The following is a 20,203-nucleotide window of genomic DNA, read 5'->3' as shown; positions in this document are numbered from 1 at the left end:
TATACTGATTGTGACTTATGATTATTGTTTCTAGAGTATACGAAGTCCCCTGAGGAAGGGCGTTACGCTTGAAATGCATTGGGCAATGACATTGTGATAAACTTTTCTGAGACATGGAATATGTTGAATAATTATGAATTTAATAATATACAACGTATAAAATGAAAAAATAATAAATCATCCAACAAACATAAAAAACTTTTTGTACGAACATTCATGAAAGTTTGGAAAGGAGTGCATGGAGGAAATGCATCTTGTGTTCACAGGATACATAATTGAATGATATACTTCCCGATCTTGGGAGCCCAGCAAGATCACCATCCATTGCACCAGCGAAAGTATTACATTTATCTAACAATTTTCAAAACAATCATTTAAAGGGAGTGCGGGACCCTCAACCAATAATTTTGCAATCCTTGGGAAGAAACATCACTTTCTCACCCTGAATAGAGCAAAAACCGAGATCCTAGTCCTGATGGGTAGACCCCAATACACTCCCTTTTAGTGTGATGAGCCCCCTTGAGGCAACATAGCCACCATGAAAAAAATCTAACAATTTGAAATCCTTCTTTTTACAGACCTACAGTTAACCAACTAAATCAACAATTTGTTTAAAGTCTGATGTTCTGGAAAATTCTCCCTTGCTAATGTCATGTGATGTGATGATGGCTCATCTGGCTACCGAAACCTAATGTCCTATGTACTCAAAAACACTCACTGCTAGTTGCAAGATTCAGTCTGCCAGAATGTGCCATAATCTGACACAACTTCATGCACCTATTGTCTAAGGCAATGTCAGCTAGTAACCCTTGTGTATCTGTCTTTCTTTCTAATCCGCCCCTGAGCCTACGAGGATCAAACACAGGTCTGTTCTCTCAGAGTTGAAGGCCCATAGACTCTAGAATGCACTGAACAACTTGGATCTGTCCTGAACTTCTTGCTTTTCAGGAGGCCTTTGAAAATATTTTGGGTGACAATTGATTGAGGGTCAATACTTCATAGGCAACAGATGAGGTTTAAATCTAACTGTCCTTGGTCACCTTCAAACAAAGATCCTGACAGAATGATGCTACCTATAGCACCAACCATACAATGAGAAAGTTCTGTTGTTTCAGGCCTTCTACCGTAATTCAGCACTAGAACTGGGCGGCTAGATAAGGTTACTGCCTTGTTGTCCCTTATAAACTCCAGTTTCTCATGTACTAATGTGTTCTCTAAACTAGGTATAAGGTGACATGTGTAGCTTCATTAAAATCTGAATGCTGCAGCCATAGTATTCGGAGTGGGTCTGAAAGCCTTTAAAGAAGGACACAGGATGTTGTTGGGTCAGTTGTGCGGGTACTAAATGATGATGTGCAGGGATCAGTCACAGGTATACAGAGTGTGGCCAAATGAGTATAGTTCTGGGGTGAGGAATTGCTACATTTTGCCAAAAAAGGGATGAATCATCTCTGATTCCTTACTGTAGGAAAACATCAGAAACTGCACTCATTCATGAGCTATGTTAGTTTTGTGTAAATACTTAGGTTGTAATTTCGTAAATATTTAACCATTATGGTTTTTGCTTGTGTGTGTGTGTGTGTGTGTGTGTGCTGCGCGCATGCATGTGTTAGTGTGTGATTAAATATTGTAGATGTTTCATTCTTACATCGGTATGCTAATTTATCTGTTGTGAAAAAGATGCCTGTTTATGAGGGTTACTAACCTTATAAGTCGCCGTACAGGCATTTAGGTTATGCCCGTGGCCATAGTTTACCTTTGTATCGGATCATACCTTTGCCTCGTTTATGCACTATAGATTCCACATATATTCTGTACAGATGCATCCACCACTAGATTTATTTTATGCTTTATAGTAATAATTTGGGCGTTTGTTAGTCCAGGACTTTCTTAAAAGAATAACACAAAGATCTTTTAATCTCTCTTATAGCATGTGTATCTAAGTATTCTGCTGGATGTATCTATTACTATCCATCATTCCATTCCACACACAATCCTGAACAAACAGACAAATTACAGAAAGACCTGAAACGGTACCTTACTAGAAAGATTGGATTTGAAGCGGTCATGAGGATACGATGTACAAAAGGTAAGTGTACAACAGGAAACAATTTTTTTATGTAGAAATATTAAAAGTCACCAATGAGCAGATACATTTTTATGTCAAAGATAAAGGAAAAATGACTAGATCCATTAAAATACATTTCCTGTGAATTATGTTAACTGTTAAGAAATTTAAGTGGACCTTGATTTGCTGTGTTATTCTAATTTTGCATTTCCTAACATTTCAGTGCTTGACTCCTATTATTCATTTGACTTTGATGTAGTTTTACTTTTTTAAATATGTTTTTATTGTAATTTTTAATACAATAACAGCACCAAGATGATGGGTAACCATAAAAGGCAACTTGTGGCACACATGTCTCCTCATTGATACAGTACATTCTGGCCATTGAATAGACCCATGTGTTGGCAGGCATTCACCCTCGCTTATTCAGCAATGTAGAATCCACCTCTCCACATTTCCCTCAGTGTTCTCCTGCCTCTATCCCCACCCAGAGACCATTGTCCCACACATGTCCACATGTCATTACAGATCAAAGTCTTCGGCCGCTCTTCAGGGACCCAGTCTGTTACCTCGCGCAGTAGCTCACTGTTCGTTGGACTTGGCCCTTCTGGCAGGTTCACCCCTAACCTTTTTGCTTTAAATGGTGACCTGGTGATGGTGATTTTTGGTTTGTGCGCACTTTCACTGTGTCCCAGTGGAAAGTACGTGCTCACTCTGAGTGCGTGGAGTAAGGTTGACCTGCCCTCCCATAGGAATGCATGGGGAATGTCTGCGTCCCTGGTAGTTCCTGATGCGTGGGGTGTGCATGCTCGAATTTGGTATGTGCGAACTTGTGAGAGTGAATGCTTCGCAATGATGTATGTGGCATGATTGTGTCTTGTGGACAAATGCCACTTCTAGGAGTTGGCATATTAATGTAAAATATGCCTGGCGTGTGATTGGCTGGAGCTGGCTGGTGAGCCTGGCTCCAGGAAGGCTGGATGGGTCTGCCCGGTGGTTAGTGGGAGATTAGCATGCTGATGGCTGGGGAGGAGTGTACCTGTGTCCTGATGAGGATGGGTTTTCTCCAGACAATGCTGGCTCCGCCCCCTGTGGTGCGACTGATGACCCTAGCCCTGCCAGTGAATAGAGTGAGGTGATGAGCACCTCATGGGTGCTCCAAAACCAGCTGCAACTGGTTTCTCCCCCACCCTGCACCTACAGACAAAGGAATGTGGTATTTAAAAATGGGGCTGTGTCCCCACAGAGGCTGTTCTCTTCCAGGATCCTGCCTGAGGGGGCTGCTGCTGTTGCTGGGCCAGAGGACCGCCACTTGGACTGTCTCCCTGCCTGGAGACCCAGTGAGCTGGCTCTGGGCCCAGCCTTGCCCCCTATCTTCCTTTCTGCATTTCTCTACCTTGTCCCTGGACTTTTGGGACATCTGCAGCCTGTTGGCGCTTGGGAGCGCTGTGGTCACCTTTCTAGCGCAAGGAGCGCTTTATTTTGTCCCCATAGCGCCTCAGGAGCGCTTTCTGCACAGACGGTGCCCACCCGACATTGGCCCGTCATTTTGCCAATTTGGAAGCCCCTGGCGAGTGCCCACCTCGCCAGGGACCTTGCCGAGATTCTGTCGGTGCCCCCCATAGCGAGAGCCCACCTCGCCTTATTTTTAAATTAGAGGGTTCACCGCCGCAGCCCGGAGTGTTTTGGGAACGTTGCCGGGCCACTGCCAAGTGCGAACCGGAAGTGCCCGCCTCCCTGCTTGGGGCCGCGCTGTCATTGGCGGACACCCGAGGCAGGAAGCCAGGCAAGCTGCAGCAGGACGGGGCCAGGCCGGTAGTAACCCGGAAGTCCGGCTGGCGGAGAGAGCCCCAGCCGCCTGCCTTAGAGGCAGGAGCACCACAGGAGCCAGCGCCGTCATCGACCCAATGCCCCCCCCCCCCCCCCCCCCGGGCTCCTAGGAGCGAGGGAGTGCCTCGGGGAGAGAGGGAAGTCTGGCCGAGAGAGCCCGTGGTATCCGGCAAAGGGAAGCCTTCTGTCCAGCAGCGGGGCCCCCGTGGTGTGGGGAGAGCCCCGCAGCTGCTGAGGACGAGAAGGAGCCTGGAGAGCCCAGAGAGAGAGCCGCCGCAGCAGGACCGGGTGAGTGAAGCAGTGTTGCCCAGAGAAGGGGGAGGAGTCGGGGGCACATTGCCGGTGCCCGCCCCTCCCCCCAGCGCTCTCTCCCCGAGTGCAAGACAGTTTTCTGCTTTGTGCGCAGAGCGGCCCCGGTTGCCAAGGGGCGGCTCCAACCAGTGGGGCATTTATTTGTCTTGAGTCCAGGAGGGACTCCAACGAGGGGCACATCCTTATTCGTGAGCCCTGAGAGGCTCCCCCAAGGCGCCCCAGTGTCGAGAGCCCAGAGAGGCTCACAGCGCCATATTTATTTAAGAGCCAGAGAGGCTCTTGAGTGCCATTTTGAAGGGAGCGAGGCTCTTGGGGGACACAAGTGCTTTGGCCCTCATTGTTCTTTCAGCTGCCCAACACTTCGTGGGCAGCTGCCACGTTTAGGCCCCCTGACACTGGGACACTGGGCGTCCTAGCCCCAACAAGGCCAGAGGGCCTTGGGACTGCCACAGGTTACTGCTTATGTGAGTTTTGCGCAATTGCTCGTGCTTGCACCTCTGAATGTGTTTTTATACGTCATGTGCCTTGTTCTACACCACTGAATGTTTTTAGGCATCATGTGTTCTCCTGTGCTGCACCTCTGAATGTGTTTTTATGCGTCATGTGCCTTATCCTTACACCTCTGAATGTATGTTATGCATCATGTGTTATATGTTTACACCCCTACAGGTATTGTGATTCTTAGGTGGTTGTTCTCCTAGTACAGGTGGTGCTAGTGAGGTCCTGGTTACCATTAGTTACTGGTTGTGTACCCTATGTTCTACTTTTGTGCTACAGTGATTTGTATTCTAAGTTCTAAAAGTTCTAAGTGCTAAAAGTGCTGATTCCTGACAGTGGTCCATGTGGCCCTGTCTTGTACATATCCCCTGTAAATTCTGCCCGTGCCTGTTGGCACATTGTAAAGTGTGTGTTTCTATCTAATGTGTTTTGGTGTAATACAAAGGCTATTTTTATATATAACCTTGTGTAGCGGTTCCTTTGTGGTGGGCCTTGGGTGTTGTTGCTGGGGTGCGTGCGCAAATACTTAACTCACATCGCCTCCAAGTTTAGCCTTGCTGCTCGCACCACGTTACCTAGAGGGTGAGCAGGGGTTATCTTGGCGTGTAACTCCCTTGCTCTGACTTAGGAGTGGTGGTCTCTGACTGACTTTTGTGCAAGCCCTGGCCTGCTATGGATCCCATTTCTAACACTGTGATTACTTGGGATGTATGAAAGCTACTGATATCGGAGATATTGACTTTCCTTCAGATCATAGCGCTCTTGCAGTGTGAAAAACTGCAGTACTTTATCATGGCGCCAAACATCCCCTATCTTTGATATGCCCAGCAGGTCCCACTTTTTATGTCCTTCAATTGCACTCTGGTCTTTCAGTATGTCGGAGTTCCAAAGTGGAGTTTCCATCATCGCTTTGCCCTTCCAGCCCAGGATGACTGTCTCCCTCTTCCATATTTCGATCACCACTTCCGTCAGGGGGGGGAAGCAGTGGAAGCTCCATTCCCCATAGAGATGTTAGACATAACCCTCTGGTTCTATCGCTCATCAGTCTGCCATCGACAATGGTTCCTGCTGTGAATTCCCAATCGTTAATCAGTTGTAACTATGCCACCCAATAGTAAAAGCGTAGGTTTGGCATCGCAATTGCACCCTCTAGAGACTTTTTTTGTTAAAGTGACCTGGGCAGTTCGCGGGTCCCCCAAACCAACCCCCTCTCCACTCCCCCCAATTACCCGTCCCATAGCAAGGTCCTGGCTGAACTGTCTACCGACCTGAAGAACCCATTGTCTTGTTCACTATTATGTAAAGCGCTCTGATACCTACGGGTCTAGCTAGCGCTGTATAAATAAATAAAAAAATAAAATGTGAAACTTCAAATGAGGCGTCCTTTAACCAATACAAAAAGTTTGGTAAATGTATCATGTTATAGAGGGCTTCCCAATAGTGACAGTGAGAGTTTGTCCCAGCAGGCCACATTTGTTTTTTAGTTCTCGAGGATTCTAGTGAGGTTTTCCCTAAGGAGAGTCTCCTTGTCTGTGGCTACAAATATGGCCGATACCTATATTCGGAAGACACCCATCCCAGAGGGCCTTTCCATTGAGGTCTTCGGTCGATCTGGAACAGAAGGTACGCCACCGACTTATGCCAGTTGTTACGACTCCCCAAGTGGGACCCATAGATTTCTAAAATGTGCAGGACTGTCGGCACAGAGCACTCTGGGTCTGCCAGATAGAGCAGGATGTCTGCCATATACAAGGAGATTACATCCTCCCATTCCCGATCACAGTACAGCCCATGTAGGATTAATCAATCAATCTAACCGCATTTGTTAAGCACACAGCTGCTTCCACCCAAGCGTCCCGACGTTTAATGGTAAAAGGTTGATACCACACACAGCCACCTGATACATTAATGAGTCAATCAGCCAGGGGTGCATCTTTTTTTGTCCAGTTGTCCAGTGGCCTGCTCGCCACAGTACAGAGCAGGGGGGAGAATAGACTTACCTGTGGGGTGCCTTTACCTAGTCCAAACTCTGCCAAAAGACTCCTCATTGACCTTTACCATCGCTATCAGGTCAGTGTATAGCAGCATCACCCAGGACCGTTACCTCGAGCCGAACCCCATCTTTTGCAGGATCGCCCTCATGTATGGCCATTCCAGCAACTCAAACACATTTTCACGTCTAGGGCCAGCAGGATGACGGTTTCAACTATACGATCTCTATGCGCTGAGCAAGCAGCCAGTTGTCCCAGGTTGTGCAGCATTTCCCTGTAGGGCCTAAAGCCCCACTGATCCGGACCCACCAAGGAGTCAACCACCTGTAGTAAGCGATTGTCCAAGACCTTAGGGAGAATGTTAGTCTCTACATTCAGCAGAGATATTGTCCTATAGGAGGCACATTCCTCACAAGGCTTCCCTGTCTTGTGAATCAGTACAATCATTTCCCACCTCATATCCAATGGGAGGTGCCATTCTATCATGCCCTATGGAGCATTTCACGCAGTGGACCTGCAATGTGGGATCGGACCCATTTAAAAAAGTCAGTGGATAAGTTGTTAGGAACAAGGATCTTTATCCCCTTATTTTGAGATAGTGTTACAGATATTATAGCTTCAGTTATAAATGTATCCAGTCGGGGTGCACAAGATCTGCAATAAATCTTTCTAGGTCTACGGCCTCTCTCGTTAGTCAGGCTCTGTATAGGTCCTCCAGTTTGTAGGCAAAGGCCTGTATGACCTCATCTGGGGTTTCAGTTAAGTGTGTAGATCTAAACCCTGTTGACCTTATTCAATGCTGTCTCTCCTGTCTTTTCGATGGGCAGAAGTTTCCCTACAGTGTTACCCATCTCATATAGTCGCCCCTGCTGTCCCTGCAATTTGGCCCTTTCTTCTAGTTGAACATGGGTCTTCAGGTCCTCCCTGAGTCCCTCTATTGTGTATGCCAGTACCTATGAAGGAGCCACAACAAAGTCCCTTTACCATTGTGTCAGGGTGAATTCCATCTCCCCTGTCTCTCTCCCTTTCCTTCCCTGATATCTGCACAATAAGTTGCCCCCTCACAACAGTCTTGTAGACTTCCCAGAGACCCTTCTAGGAGTGCACAGTACCCCAGTTCTCCTTACAGTAGTTGGTCTTTGTCTCTGTGATCAACTTTCTGGTATTTCAGTCAGTCAGTTCCAAGGTTCCATTCCCCACTTAGCCTCGGGCACATGTCTGCGGGTCTGTAACTATCGGTGGGTGGTCTGAAATACCCAGCGGTAGAAATGTAGTGTATTTGAAACAAACCAGGTGGTGTTTTGGTACCAGTAAATAGTCCAACCTGGACATTGACCACATTGTGTCGACCGCAAAGAAGAACTGGCGTATCCCCTGTTGTTCCTTCCGCCAGAGCTCTAAAAATTGGTCCACACTGGGACTTTGACATAGATTTGCCTGTTAATAGTATTCCCATCTCTTGATATGCATTAAGGCTGCATAATGTTTAGGTCTGGGTTTGACTACACAGTTTTATAAACAGACCTATTGTTTCTAAAATCCATAAGTTTGCCTTTAATCAGCAGCCCCCTGCCTCCAATCAAGTAACATGCATTGCAATGCAAGAGGGACTATTACACATCTCCCTCCCTTCCTTTCTGTCTGTTGGCATGTTTATATTAAATACACAACTGCAGATTTCTGCACACCTGTCTTTACATGCGTTAGCACATTAAACTCAGACCTATTGACTTGCCAATGTTTGTTTGAAAAAATATATGTTTACATGGCTCCCAGGTTCCCTGAAAATATTTGGAATTATCTGAATTCAAGTTACTTTAATATCCAATATGAATCTTAATTTATGAAGCACACCCACATTGCAGACATACTAATGATAGTAGTTTGAAGAAGCGCAAGTGATTGCATTAGTAAGTAGATGTCATTAGTACCATCCAAAAAGCACAGGGATGATTGATGTATTTGATATAGCAAAAAAAACAATTACCTGACTTTACAACCAGGTTTTCAAGGCAGAGATCCCTAGTCGTTGAACTTGCTCTTTCACAGCACTAAAACTTTCATAGATTCCCATTCTTAAATTGCCAGGCTGGGAACATAAACAAGTTTAACAGTATTGTACATTTACACTCAATATAATTTAACTTTATACGGACCATTTACATCCTGTTCACACCATTGTAAATAACCCAGACTCTAGACAGTCAAAAACCAGCACACTCAGCTGCTCCCTTCTCAGATGCTGCCAACTGTAGATTTTCAACTGCACTTTCAGTGTGATAGAAAACCTCAAGAGTTTGCTCTCTATCTCTTTGGAAGATTTGCTTATGTGTAAAGGTATTTAGAAGAAATTACTGGATTAGGATATTGAAGAACAACTAAGTCAGAAATAGTGGTGAAGAAATCACTCCTCAAAGCCTACATGACCCGTGGAAAAAGCAAGATCTGTGTGAATGGTACACATTCAAATGTCTCTAGTGCCTACATCCAGGTCTCAGTCCAGCAGAATGTGGCATTTTTAGGATTATTTCTGCAAAGAATTCAAGGCAGGGATCGAAGACTAGCACTGGATATTTTGGAGGAGAATGTGGAGGCTTCTACCTCGGGAGTGAGAGTAAAGCTGGTGACAAGCTCCACAGAGAAGTCTAAATCTTAGACTCTCAAGCAGACTGTAAGACCTCTCATGTTACCTCTAATGATCAGGCATCTGGTCAGGCACTGCCCTCTGCTACAAATCATGAAGTCAGAGAGAGGCTACAAAGAGAAATTCAGGAAAGGCAAAGCGGACATTTACCCTAGAGCCACCAATGAAGAAATCTTAGGCTTCTGGGCCCAACCGGGGGGGGGGGGGGGGGGAGGGGGGGAGGGGTTCGAGGCCTTTTATTCCTAGTGTCCCAAACCTGACCTACTATGGATCCTGAATAACTGGCTAAGTATCCTGATTGCATTTGACTTTTAGTAGTAAAGTGGATGAGCTGTCCATGGCTCCCCTAGGAAGGGGAGCGGGTTACAGGGTAGTGAACACTGGCTCACAAATCACAGTGCACGCAGCGAAAGCAATACTTCATTATCTAGCCAAATACTTCCTTTTATGAAAAAAAGATAAGTATTGTGTTTCTACTAATATCAACACAAAGACAAAATATGACATTCAGAAACAACTATCCAATGCCCCTGAGGTGGGGACTTTAGCCTTTCCATGGAAGTTTCCTGTCACACTTTCTCCTCGCTCTAGCAATAGTGGGTATTCCCTATTCACTATTAGCAACAACCAGGGAATGAACCACGAGTAGTCTGAGTCTCCAAGAGTCCCCTTTGACTGTTCTAAAGTGGAAAGCATTCCAGCCTGACGCCCTATGTAGCCAGCAAATACCCTCAGGGCTGACTGGCCAAAATTCAGTCTTACCCGAACCTGCAGGCTCGGATGGACCGGATTTTTTGAGCACGCCCCCTCTGCAAGCATTGAAGCAGGAGCAGCTGATCTAGGTGCGTTTTACTGGACATAGCTCAAGCAGACTTCACTCGCTGATCCCCGATCTCCTCACACATGGTTACACTCCTGTGGCGGCAACTGGAGGTTACTTGCGACCCCTCATTGCAGGTAAGTCTTTTGATGTCTCCCTCGATAGGGGAAGACGATGAGCAGTTCCCGGTGGTGATCTTTCGTCCACAGGTAGATGAATGGGGGTTCCCACGGCGGCCTAACTCATCCGACCATGCTCTGGGTCAGTACACACTTTTGACTAGTTCCAGTGAACCCCTCTGGCTTACGGGGTCACCACGTCCCTACTGTATATGAAATCCGACCTGCTCGGCACAGCAGGTGTCCGCACGGCAGCCCCTCCTGTCATACAGAATTGCTGATGCTTAGGTGCACACAGGCTGTGACTCGACTGACACAACTTTCACCATGGCTTCCTTTATGGCAGCCCTCTTCTGGTATACGGTGGTCGTCGACTTTGTCCTGGACATGGGCAACGACCTGATCAATGCTACAGCTGTTTCGTCACACCTTGCAATGGGGGTCTGCTTGACAGGATTTCCCACTGGTTCTTGCTCTCTTTTCCTCACAGTGCACTCTGGTCTTGGCAAGCATGTAGGCAATGGTGCTCCAGGATGTAAGGCAGGTGGTCTATGATTCTCTGGGTGATGTCTCCTTACCCAGCAGAGAGACTAGAAGGCCTTGGCCTCCAGCCCTGGTCACAAGCAGAAGTCTTGCAGAGCTTCCCCTCCTCACACAGCCCATCTGGCTGCTTGGCAGATGACAGTATTTGGGGTCTCACTTTTCCCTTGGTAAAATCAATTTCCAGATACCAAATGTGATTTAGGATCTGAATTTATGAAGGTTATGTTGCAGGTCTGCTTCTTTTGAAGTGACCACTCCTCTGCTGTCTTGTAAGCAGACTGTCACAGAAGAAACAACTCCAAATCTAGTAGCCCCACAACACGGGCCATGGGAGTGACTAGAGTTCATAACTGGTTGTCAACCACAGTGATATGAGTCTCTTATCAGCCCCATCTCCTTCTGCGTTGTGCCCGGACCCCTTGTTTATGACCTCTCACTGAATCAAATAACACAAGTTTGTATGTGTAAAGGGGAAACTTGACTCTCCCTTTCCACTGTGTGTCCCACCCAGCTTACAAGAATGCAGCAAAACGCAAATCTGTCTAGGAAACTCGTCTACCTCCTCTCCTCTTGTTTCACGATGCAGGCCTGGGTCTCCTAACCACTTCCGAGTCATGGGCAGCGTGTGCTCATGACAGCGTGGAGCCGTCATGCACTACCGCTCCGCACATGCGGCACTAATTCCCTGCCTGTGCGGGCGAATTAGTGAGTGGGCGGGGTCATGACAGCTCCACACCTTCATGAGCACACACTGCCCGTGACTCATGACTGTGTGGAGCCGTCATAAGTAAGGGAGCGCCACGTCCACCCCCCACCCCCTAGCCCCGCCCGCACCATGGCGGAATTTGCGCTGCGGTGAAAAGGTTAAAAGTGAACCCAGGGTCCTCCATGCATTGTACCACTCGCTGGCACACACGCACCCAGTGCATGTAAACAACATACACGCACTGCACAGCACTGTATCCTCTTTGTATTGTACCACTCATATACACACATACGGATAACGTGCATGCACTGCACAGCACTACATCCTTCGAGTATTGTACCTCTCATGGGCACACATATACCCAGCACGTGCATTCAACATGCACACACTACACAGTACTGTATTATCCTTATGTTGTACCCTTCTCAGGCACACATAGACCCAGCACAGATACACAACTCATGCTCTGCACAAAACTTCACATCAAACTGATGTAGGCCAAGGGTGAGTTAAGCACACAGCACCGGAACGTTAGAATGAGTGAACCTGTAGGCCTCACTCCAGTGACATAGGTTAACAAGCATTTGCAATGCAACGGTCTCGCCTTTGTAAAAGTTAAAGCTATTGGCATTGTAAATGACAACATTTTTATTTATGTGTTGGCTTTGAAAACAGATAAATAAATGGGATTGTCATTTACAATGTCAATAGCCTAATCTCTCGCAAATGCGACACCTATTGCATTTGTAGCCACACAAAAGAGGATCACAAGCAGGCAACGGACGCACACCAAAAGCGGATCACAAGCAGGCAACAGAGGCACACGAAAAGCGGTTCACAAGCAGGCAACAGAGGCACACGAAAAGCGGGTCACAAGCAGGCAACAGAGGCACACGAAAAGCCAATCACAAGCAGGCAACAGAGGCACACGAAAACCCGATCACAAGCAGGCAACAGAGGCACACGAGAACCCGATCACAAGCAGGCAACAGAGGCACACGAAAACCCGATCACAAGCAGGCAACAGAGGCACACGAGAACCCGATCACAAGCAGGCAACAGAGGCACACGAAAACCCGATTACAAGCAGGCAACAGTGGCACACGAAAACCCGATCACAAGCAAGCAACAGAGGCGCACTAAAACCCGATCACAAGCAGGCAACAGAGGCGCACGAAAACCGGATCACAAGCAGGCAATAGAGGCGCACGAAAACCCGATCACAACCAGGCAACAGAGGCACACGAAACCCGATCACAAGCAGGCAACAGTGGCACACGAAAACCCGATCACAAGCAGGCAACAGAGGCGCACGAAAACCCAATCACAAACCGGCAACAGAGGCACACGAAAACAGCAGATGGGTGCAGAGTATTATTTGAAGGATTGAGCAAATGCACAGGCCCTTGTGAGTGAGAGGAGAAATAACCAAAATGGGCGGAAACCTTAAAACAAAGGGGAGGCTTCGGTAACTGGGTTGGAAAATGCATTATTAATGTTATCAAAACCCTGCGCCCTGAATGTCAGACCCCCTGAAGGTGATAAAATACCAGCGAAACGCTAGTGAATAGGGTCATTTAAAGGAATCCTGTATAAACACTGTGTGAAGCACAACCGTGTACAGGTGGATTTCCGTGAATAAGAGACATTAATTTTGTGAGGAGGTACAAAACATCATATGCCCACGTAAGTACGGCGTGTACCACGACCATGCAACGTTGGGTCTGTGTGTTGTGAAAAGAGAAAAGCACTGAATACATGTGGGGTTACAGGAATAATGAGCCTTCAAGGCCAAGACCAATACCAAATGGTATGCAGGACACAATTAAGCATAGCAGAAAGAGCAGGGAAGAGAGCAGTTTAAAAAAATGAAAACTTAGTCAATGGGCCGTGTGAATGTAAGTACTAATGCTGCGTTGTGTTTGTAATCTCGCGGTGTGACCCCTGGCAAATTAAGGTGGGAGTGCGGAGCTCGAGAACAGCTGGGCAAAATACCGGGAGGTCAGGGGACATAGCAGATTGCCAAAACCATAAGCACTATGGAGGCCTAGCAGGAAAAATTAACTGAGGCCTGTGCACAAATCAAAAGGGCAATTGAGGTTGGAAATAGACTCACCAGAAGCATCGAGATGACGACTGAGTAAATCAAAATAGACGCCGGCAAGCAAGAAGGCGGGGCTTATATGGCTGGCGTGCTGGAACAAGCCAGAGGGGAAAAAAAAACAAATGACGACGAATCAGTCGGCGGAAGGTGAAGTTCTGACAGCACATCCACGGTGAGTGCTGAGTTGGCAGACTGCAAGGGACCTTCATGTTTGTCTATTATTGCGATAAACTAGTGTACGCATGAGTCCTTCTTCCATGGTTTTGACCATTGAAGATATTTTCAATAAAGTTTTTGTTTAAATAAAAAGTTCCGATGTGGGTGCACCCTTTGAGGTAGTTGCTTTCCAGTCCTGTTTATTTGTTGGTGCAGGGAGGAAGTTTCCCGAGCGGACGAGCGCAGCAAGGGGCGAAAAAAACGCACATCAGAACAGGAAGTTGGTTGGAGGCAATTTGATCTACATTTTAGGAAGCATATGGTTACACCATGTGACTTTACGTAGTAGACACCTAATGCAGTGAGAAGAAAGACATTTCTGTGAAAAAGAAAGCATTGTCCTTTTCAAAAAACCTTGGCGTTGATGAAACTGAAAGGTCTTCTGTGATGCCATTTAAAGGGAAAGGAACGATTTAAAAACTATTTCGGAGCATTCCATTTATCTTAAAAAAGAGCAAGAGAAACAGGCTGCATTCCAATAAAGAGAAAGTCATTAAAACAGCATGGCGACAGGCGCCACATGCTGCTAAATAATAGTACCTCTCCCAGAAAGGACCTATAATTAACGCAGCTGGTCTTCCGGAGAGGAGCACTCAAATTGAATGAACGCTCAAAAGCTGTTCATGTGAAGCACGTTCACAGACCTGCTCGTGGGAAGCGCGTTCACAGACCAAAGTCTGCTCGCGCACTGGTCTGCATTACTTAGAAGGTATGACAACAAGCCATATTTGTGTGTAAACTTCCATGCAGGTGAAGTGGTGTGCCTTTTTGTTCGTACCGGCTCACACAGTTTGCTACCTCTTACTTTTTGTTTGCTCTCGATACTTGCACAAGTGCCACCATTGCCTATGTAACATTTGTTCTTGTGTTTGAGTGTCCTCCGTTTATTGCAGTATTATACCTCTACTTGTACTTTGTACGCTTTTGTAACCTGCACACATGTCGCTTTTTCCTCCTGTAATGCACTGTTTGCTACCACTTGTACTTTGTTCACTCACGATTGTCACTTTTGCCTCATGTAATGTAACTTTTGCAATTTGTTAACTTGTATTGTTCTCTTATATCAGTTCTGTTCCTTTTGTAAAATACTCTGACACCTTCGGGTACAGTCCACGCTATATTAAAACGCATAAGTAAAAAAATACAATGGGCAGCTTGCTGCTTGAATGGGAAGTGGTGGGAGAGACGCGCACGCATTGTGGGCGTGCACATTGCCGTGGTCTGCGGCTCGTGCCCCGTGGCGGCGCCTGCAGGCTTCACCGTGCTCCGGTCGGTGGGTGCTGCGCAGCTCGGCGGAACCTTCCTCATGTCGGCTCTGCAGCCCAACATGGACACCTCTTCCCTGGCGCTGCCCTCTGACCACCAGCTGGACCAGCGGGACCGCGAGCAGCTGAAGAACGCCCGCGTGCAGGAGCAGGTGCGGCTGCGCCCCGGGCCAACGGCGCGGCGCAGACCTACGCAATCGAGTGCACGCCTGGGGCGGGGGCAGCACTGCCTGGGGAGGGCCATGGCCATGGCTGGGGGTGGACTGGGACAGGGGTGGAAGGTGAGAAGCACCTCGGGTGGAGGGCTGCCTAGTATCAAGCTGCTGGGGTTGGAATAAATATTCGGTAATTGTGTTAAAGTGTATAGGGACACACGACACGTATGACAGGTGTCATGCACAGAATGACAGAGCCCTATTTAGTCAATTGTTTGCATAGAGTGACATCATCGCAAGGCATATTTAAGTGCTTTACCAAGGGAAAGCATTTGTATATCTCACAGGTTAGGCGACGAGTATATATAATGCTTAGTAACTTAAAAAGGAGCGAAAAATACAATCATCTAAAAAAATGTCTAATTTGTATGTACAGTCATTTTTTCAGTACCAGCCAGTTAAAGGATGGAGCAGTCAGACGGGCGTTCTAGTTTATTCTTGTCAATATAAACGTGCGTAGCTGTAAGGGAGAGTGAAGGATGGGTTTGGTGGTGGTCTGGGCGGAGTGATTATATAGTGTGATTATATAATGTGACTAGACTGTCCACACAGCCTGACACATGATGTGTGGCTAGGGCGTGTTACACAACACAACACAGCACAGCACCAGGTAGGCCACGAAGCTCTAAACGCGAAGGCCTGTTTGGTTTCATGCTGCACTGCAATTTCGCACGTTCACACTGTTGACTCGAGCCAGCTGTGCACGCTTTGTGGCAGGTGCGTCACAAACCAGAATCGCCACGCGTGCCCTGGTCTGTCTCCCTTGAGAGGCATCTCGACGACAATAGGTCTCGAGAGCGAGACCTAAAAACAAAAGTAAGACGCCTGCTCAACAGTCTTCCAGACAGGAGCACTCACCTATAAATAACGCACAGCAGTCTTCCGGAAAGGACCACTCAACTTCAATTTAACGCGCAAAAGCTGTCTTTGGGAAGCGTGTTCCCATTCCAGAATCGGCTTGTGTAAGCGCGTTCACAGAGCAGATTCAGCTCGTGCACTGCTCTGTCTCAGCCGCCCTTCACGCTTGTCCTACTTTTATGTCTCTTCAGAGGCAGCCGCTTCATCCTTCACAGCTAGTCCCTTGTCTATGTCTCTAAGGGTGTGAGCTGCCCCAGCCCATGGCTGCCAGAGAAGGTTCACAGGTCCCCAGAGAGTACTGCCTGCAGTGCCCCCCCTGTGGATAAAGCCGCTCTATGGGATCCTATAGTGAACCGCAGCAGAGGGACGTTACATCCAGTCACCAGCGGCCACTGTTTGAGGGGATGTCCTGCCCCCAGGATCCACAGTGGTGAGGTACAGGCGGATCCTCACTTTCTGTCCCACCAGGAGCCAACTATGTTTTCCTTCAAACCCCCGAAGCCTACCTTCTGATCCTACCTCCTGCCCCCTCCGGTGAGTGTCCTTTTCGGAGTGGTCTTCTGACAGGGATTTAGAGTGAAGCGTACAGTCGCCATTAGCAGGAAGGTCCCAGTTGTACTTTGCACCTGGTATTTCGTTGTGGTGGCGTTGGAAGGGGGGGAGGGGCTGTTCCTCTTGTGTATTGCACTTGCTGCATGTCAATTTAAAGGACTTTTCTACAAAACTGAGAGGTTTTTGAGGGGGTTCCGTTCGTGTTTGTTAGCGAATAGTAGTCTGCCAGGTACACTGTGCATTGCACTTTGAAGGAGTGCAGCACGGTCCTAAATTTACTCGTTTTAAAGTCCTTCAATTTCATAAGTGATGGGGTCGAGTTCAGGTGCTTTGAAGCAACGTGCTTTGTGATGTATATGAACTTGGCATTTTGCATAGAATTTTCCAGATATGAATATTACCTTAGGGCACAGATCCAGGTGATAAGTAACCTAGAAAGTAGGGCTATGTGAGATCAGCTAGGTCACACTTTTAAGGGTCGAAGAGCAGGAGTTGTATCTCTCTAGTGTTATCTCCCCCTCTGTGACAGGCAAATTACTATTTCTTTGACAAACAGTGGATAACAATGCAGGCAAGAAAGAGCTTGTAATAGTAAATAAAGGTGTGTGCACTTTTGGAATTTGGAGGAAGGCCCTGCGTGACACTGGCTGCTCCCAAATAATAGTTTCAGTATTTAGATAGCAAGCCGTATTTGAGGCTGCCCAGGCTGATCATAGGACTGGTGCAATCCCGTTATAAAAGCTTGTCTTGATTGTGTGTAACAATGATACAGGGCTCGAGTGTGAGCATTGTTAATAATGTGACTAAAATGAGAGAACATGCAGGATGTAAAAATGGGCTGAAATCTCGGTGAACGGGATAAAAGGAAATAATGAAGTGACGACGTAAGCAAGTGAAAAACATTCATGGCCGTGTATTAAGTTATGACTCTTTACTTGTGGAATAGCTGAAACTCTGGTAAAGAAGGAAGGACCCCACAGTGAAAACGGAACGATGTCCGTGGCTGCTGAGTTAATTGCGAAAAAATATAAGTGAACATGCGATGAACCACCGGGTGCTACGTGGCATGCAGAGACAGAACAAAACGTGAAACAAAGCTTACCAATATGTGCAAGATAGATCGGATAGAAACGCCGTACTCTAGGGAAACGCCATTCGAGTGCAGAACTAGATGCGGGCGTCCGTGCGCATGCGTGATACAGGCGAGCTGTGACGTATGTAGTTGCCAGTAGAAAAGAAATGACGTATTTCTAACCTCGGTCGCGGCTCTCCGAGCTCGTGCCCCATAAGACGCCTGTGTTACCGGACCCCTCCACTGCCCTTCCTCGCGGAGTAGGCCTTGCATAGAGACACACGCACACCTTCTGCTCCTGAGGTACAGCTGATCAGTCACCTAACCTTCTGGGGAGTCTGGAGGAAAAAGGACGACACAGCGCGAAGGTGAGCGGACATGGAAGGAGGGGGTGTGGGCGGGAGGCGTTGTCGTAGGGCAGGGAGGTTGTCATGGGGGGGGGCTCTGTGCACATTGACCTATCGCTCTCTCTACGTGAATGCGGTGAAGAGTGCGGCTTGAGGCTAAAGGATACCGGTGTAGTGCTTTGTAAGCTAAGTGCATCAAGTGCCAGTTAGAGCTTCGAACCGAGTAAGTCCCTTTGAATATTTGACCTATATACTTGAGCGAACTGACCATACAGGGTGTACTGGGCTTCTGACACACTTTGGTCTTGTTTAATTAACATTACGAACGAGACGCATTAGTGGTGTCTTAAGTGTCACTAACGTAGATATGTGTTTGGTAAACTTCGGAATGTTCCAGAGAGTTGAAACGTTAGAAATCAGAGTAACCGTGGTTGAGAAAACACATTGATTAATATATACAGCTACCATCCAGCAAACTCTACGCTGCGGTACCTAGCACATTCTTTAGAATTCATTAGAGTCTACATAAACAAGAATACAATGGGCTGCTTGAATGGGGAGGGGGACAGGACGGTAGTGGGTGCGAAAATGGTCAGTGGCGCTGTGGAGTGAAGCTCCTGCGCCGCACGCGCACGCTTTGTGGCAGGCGCGTCTCACGTGCGCGTCCACAAAGCAGAATCTACAAGAATCTGCGTGTGCCCCGGTCTGTCTCCCTTGAGAGGCATTTCAATAACAGCAGGTCTTGAGGACGAGACCTAAAAAGGACCTATTCACTCCTACTGATCACTACACAGTATGCTGCCACCACCTCACTTGTGCTGCTTAACTACTGGTGAAGGCAGTAACATTTCACCACTATGAGGGTAGCGCTTTGAGCACCCTGTCTGGTCCAACAAGACTGCAGTCTGTGAGACAGGTTTATGTCATGTTCACACTTATGATCTGTGTTTGCCTATGACAACAAAATTCATCAATACAGTTGGGCACTCAGGCCAGGGATGCACGTCCATTACCATGCAGAGGACGTTTCCGTTCCAACACTTCATCATAGCCCTTTCAGCCAAGCAAAAAGACTAAGATTTCAACCTCATCAGGGACAAAGCATCCAGGAATCTTTCAGCACTTCAAAAATGCGGTCATCCTTGAGAGTACAGCAGATTTCATTGATACCAAGTAAATGTCTAACTTCTGTAACACTGTTTACAAGTCTGTCAATGAGCAATTCAGTAACATCACTATTGTAATCGATGAAGAGAAGCCCCTCGTCAACAAGAACTCCAGTCAGACTGCCTGTGGCATAGTCGTCAGTCGTGCTTCTGACACATTATTAGATGCATCTATGGATGTCTCTTCTTGTGCCTTTTGACTGTTTTGGAATGTAACCTTTGTGACAATACCGTTGGTTGATGAGCATGTGGTTCATGCCGGAGGCCGAATCCGAAATAATGAGCATGCCATTTGATGGACTTAATGTCTTCGGTAAAAAGGTGAATGATCAGTCTATCAGCACTGACGCAGAGACAGCTAGTTTGATTTGTGTCTTTCAGGTCAGATGATTCTATAGCGGAAAGAGGTGCCAGAATCAGAATACTTTCCAACAAGCTAACTTTGATCATGCAAACAAAAATGCGGTGACTGTGTACAACAGTCTCGGACACAAAGACAACATTGCTGCAGACACAGCAAAGCAAAAGACACACAATTAATGGACGGAATGCAGAACAAATCAAAACATTCCCCCCAGTCAAGAGATCTGGGTTAAATCCATCATTCTTTTGTTCACCATGCCACCCCAGTTTAGACCATGACATATGCAAATCAGTCTTAACCTTGTGCCTCATTGGAACAGTCCATCCCAAACTGCCAAGCCAGGTCCTCCCTTGACCGGAAACAAGCATCCTAGGACCGGTTTTGGAGTTTCATCCCTCATCAGCCAGTATAGCTTGCTTCCAGTGGCAGAGTGAGCCCAGGACGGACCCACGTCTGGGCATACCTGGCGCACTTAGGGTGAGAAAGCGAAAGACACACAATTGATGGACGGAA

General features: G+C 47.2%; 1 protein-coding gene across 4 annotated transcripts in view; it reads left to right on the top strand.

Annotated features, from left to right (window-relative positions):
* The window catches only part of SEC24B (SEC24 homolog B, COPII component), a 764,077-nt gene that overhangs the window by 489,685 nt on the left and 254,189 nt on the right, over positions 1-20,203 (top strand). For all 4 annotated transcript variants that reach the window (XM_086962000.1, XM_086962001.1, XM_086962003.1 and 1 more), the window contains one exon: positions 1,931-2,089. In XM_086962000.1, coding sequence (XP_086818126.1) covers positions 1,931-2,089 — 159 coding nt within the window. The remainder of the gene's footprint in view (positions 1-1,930; positions 2,090-20,203) is intronic.

Source organism: Lissotriton vulgaris, chromosome 3_1 (assembly GCF_964263255.1).
Source record: "Lissotriton vulgaris chromosome 3_1, aLisVul1.2, whole genome shotgun sequence".
In the NCBI taxonomy this organism is placed as follows: Eukaryota; Metazoa; Chordata; class Amphibia; order Caudata; family Salamandridae; genus Lissotriton; species Lissotriton vulgaris.
The sequence above is the reverse complement of the archived record's forward strand: the minus strand, read 5'-3'. Positions and strand labels throughout refer to the sequence as shown.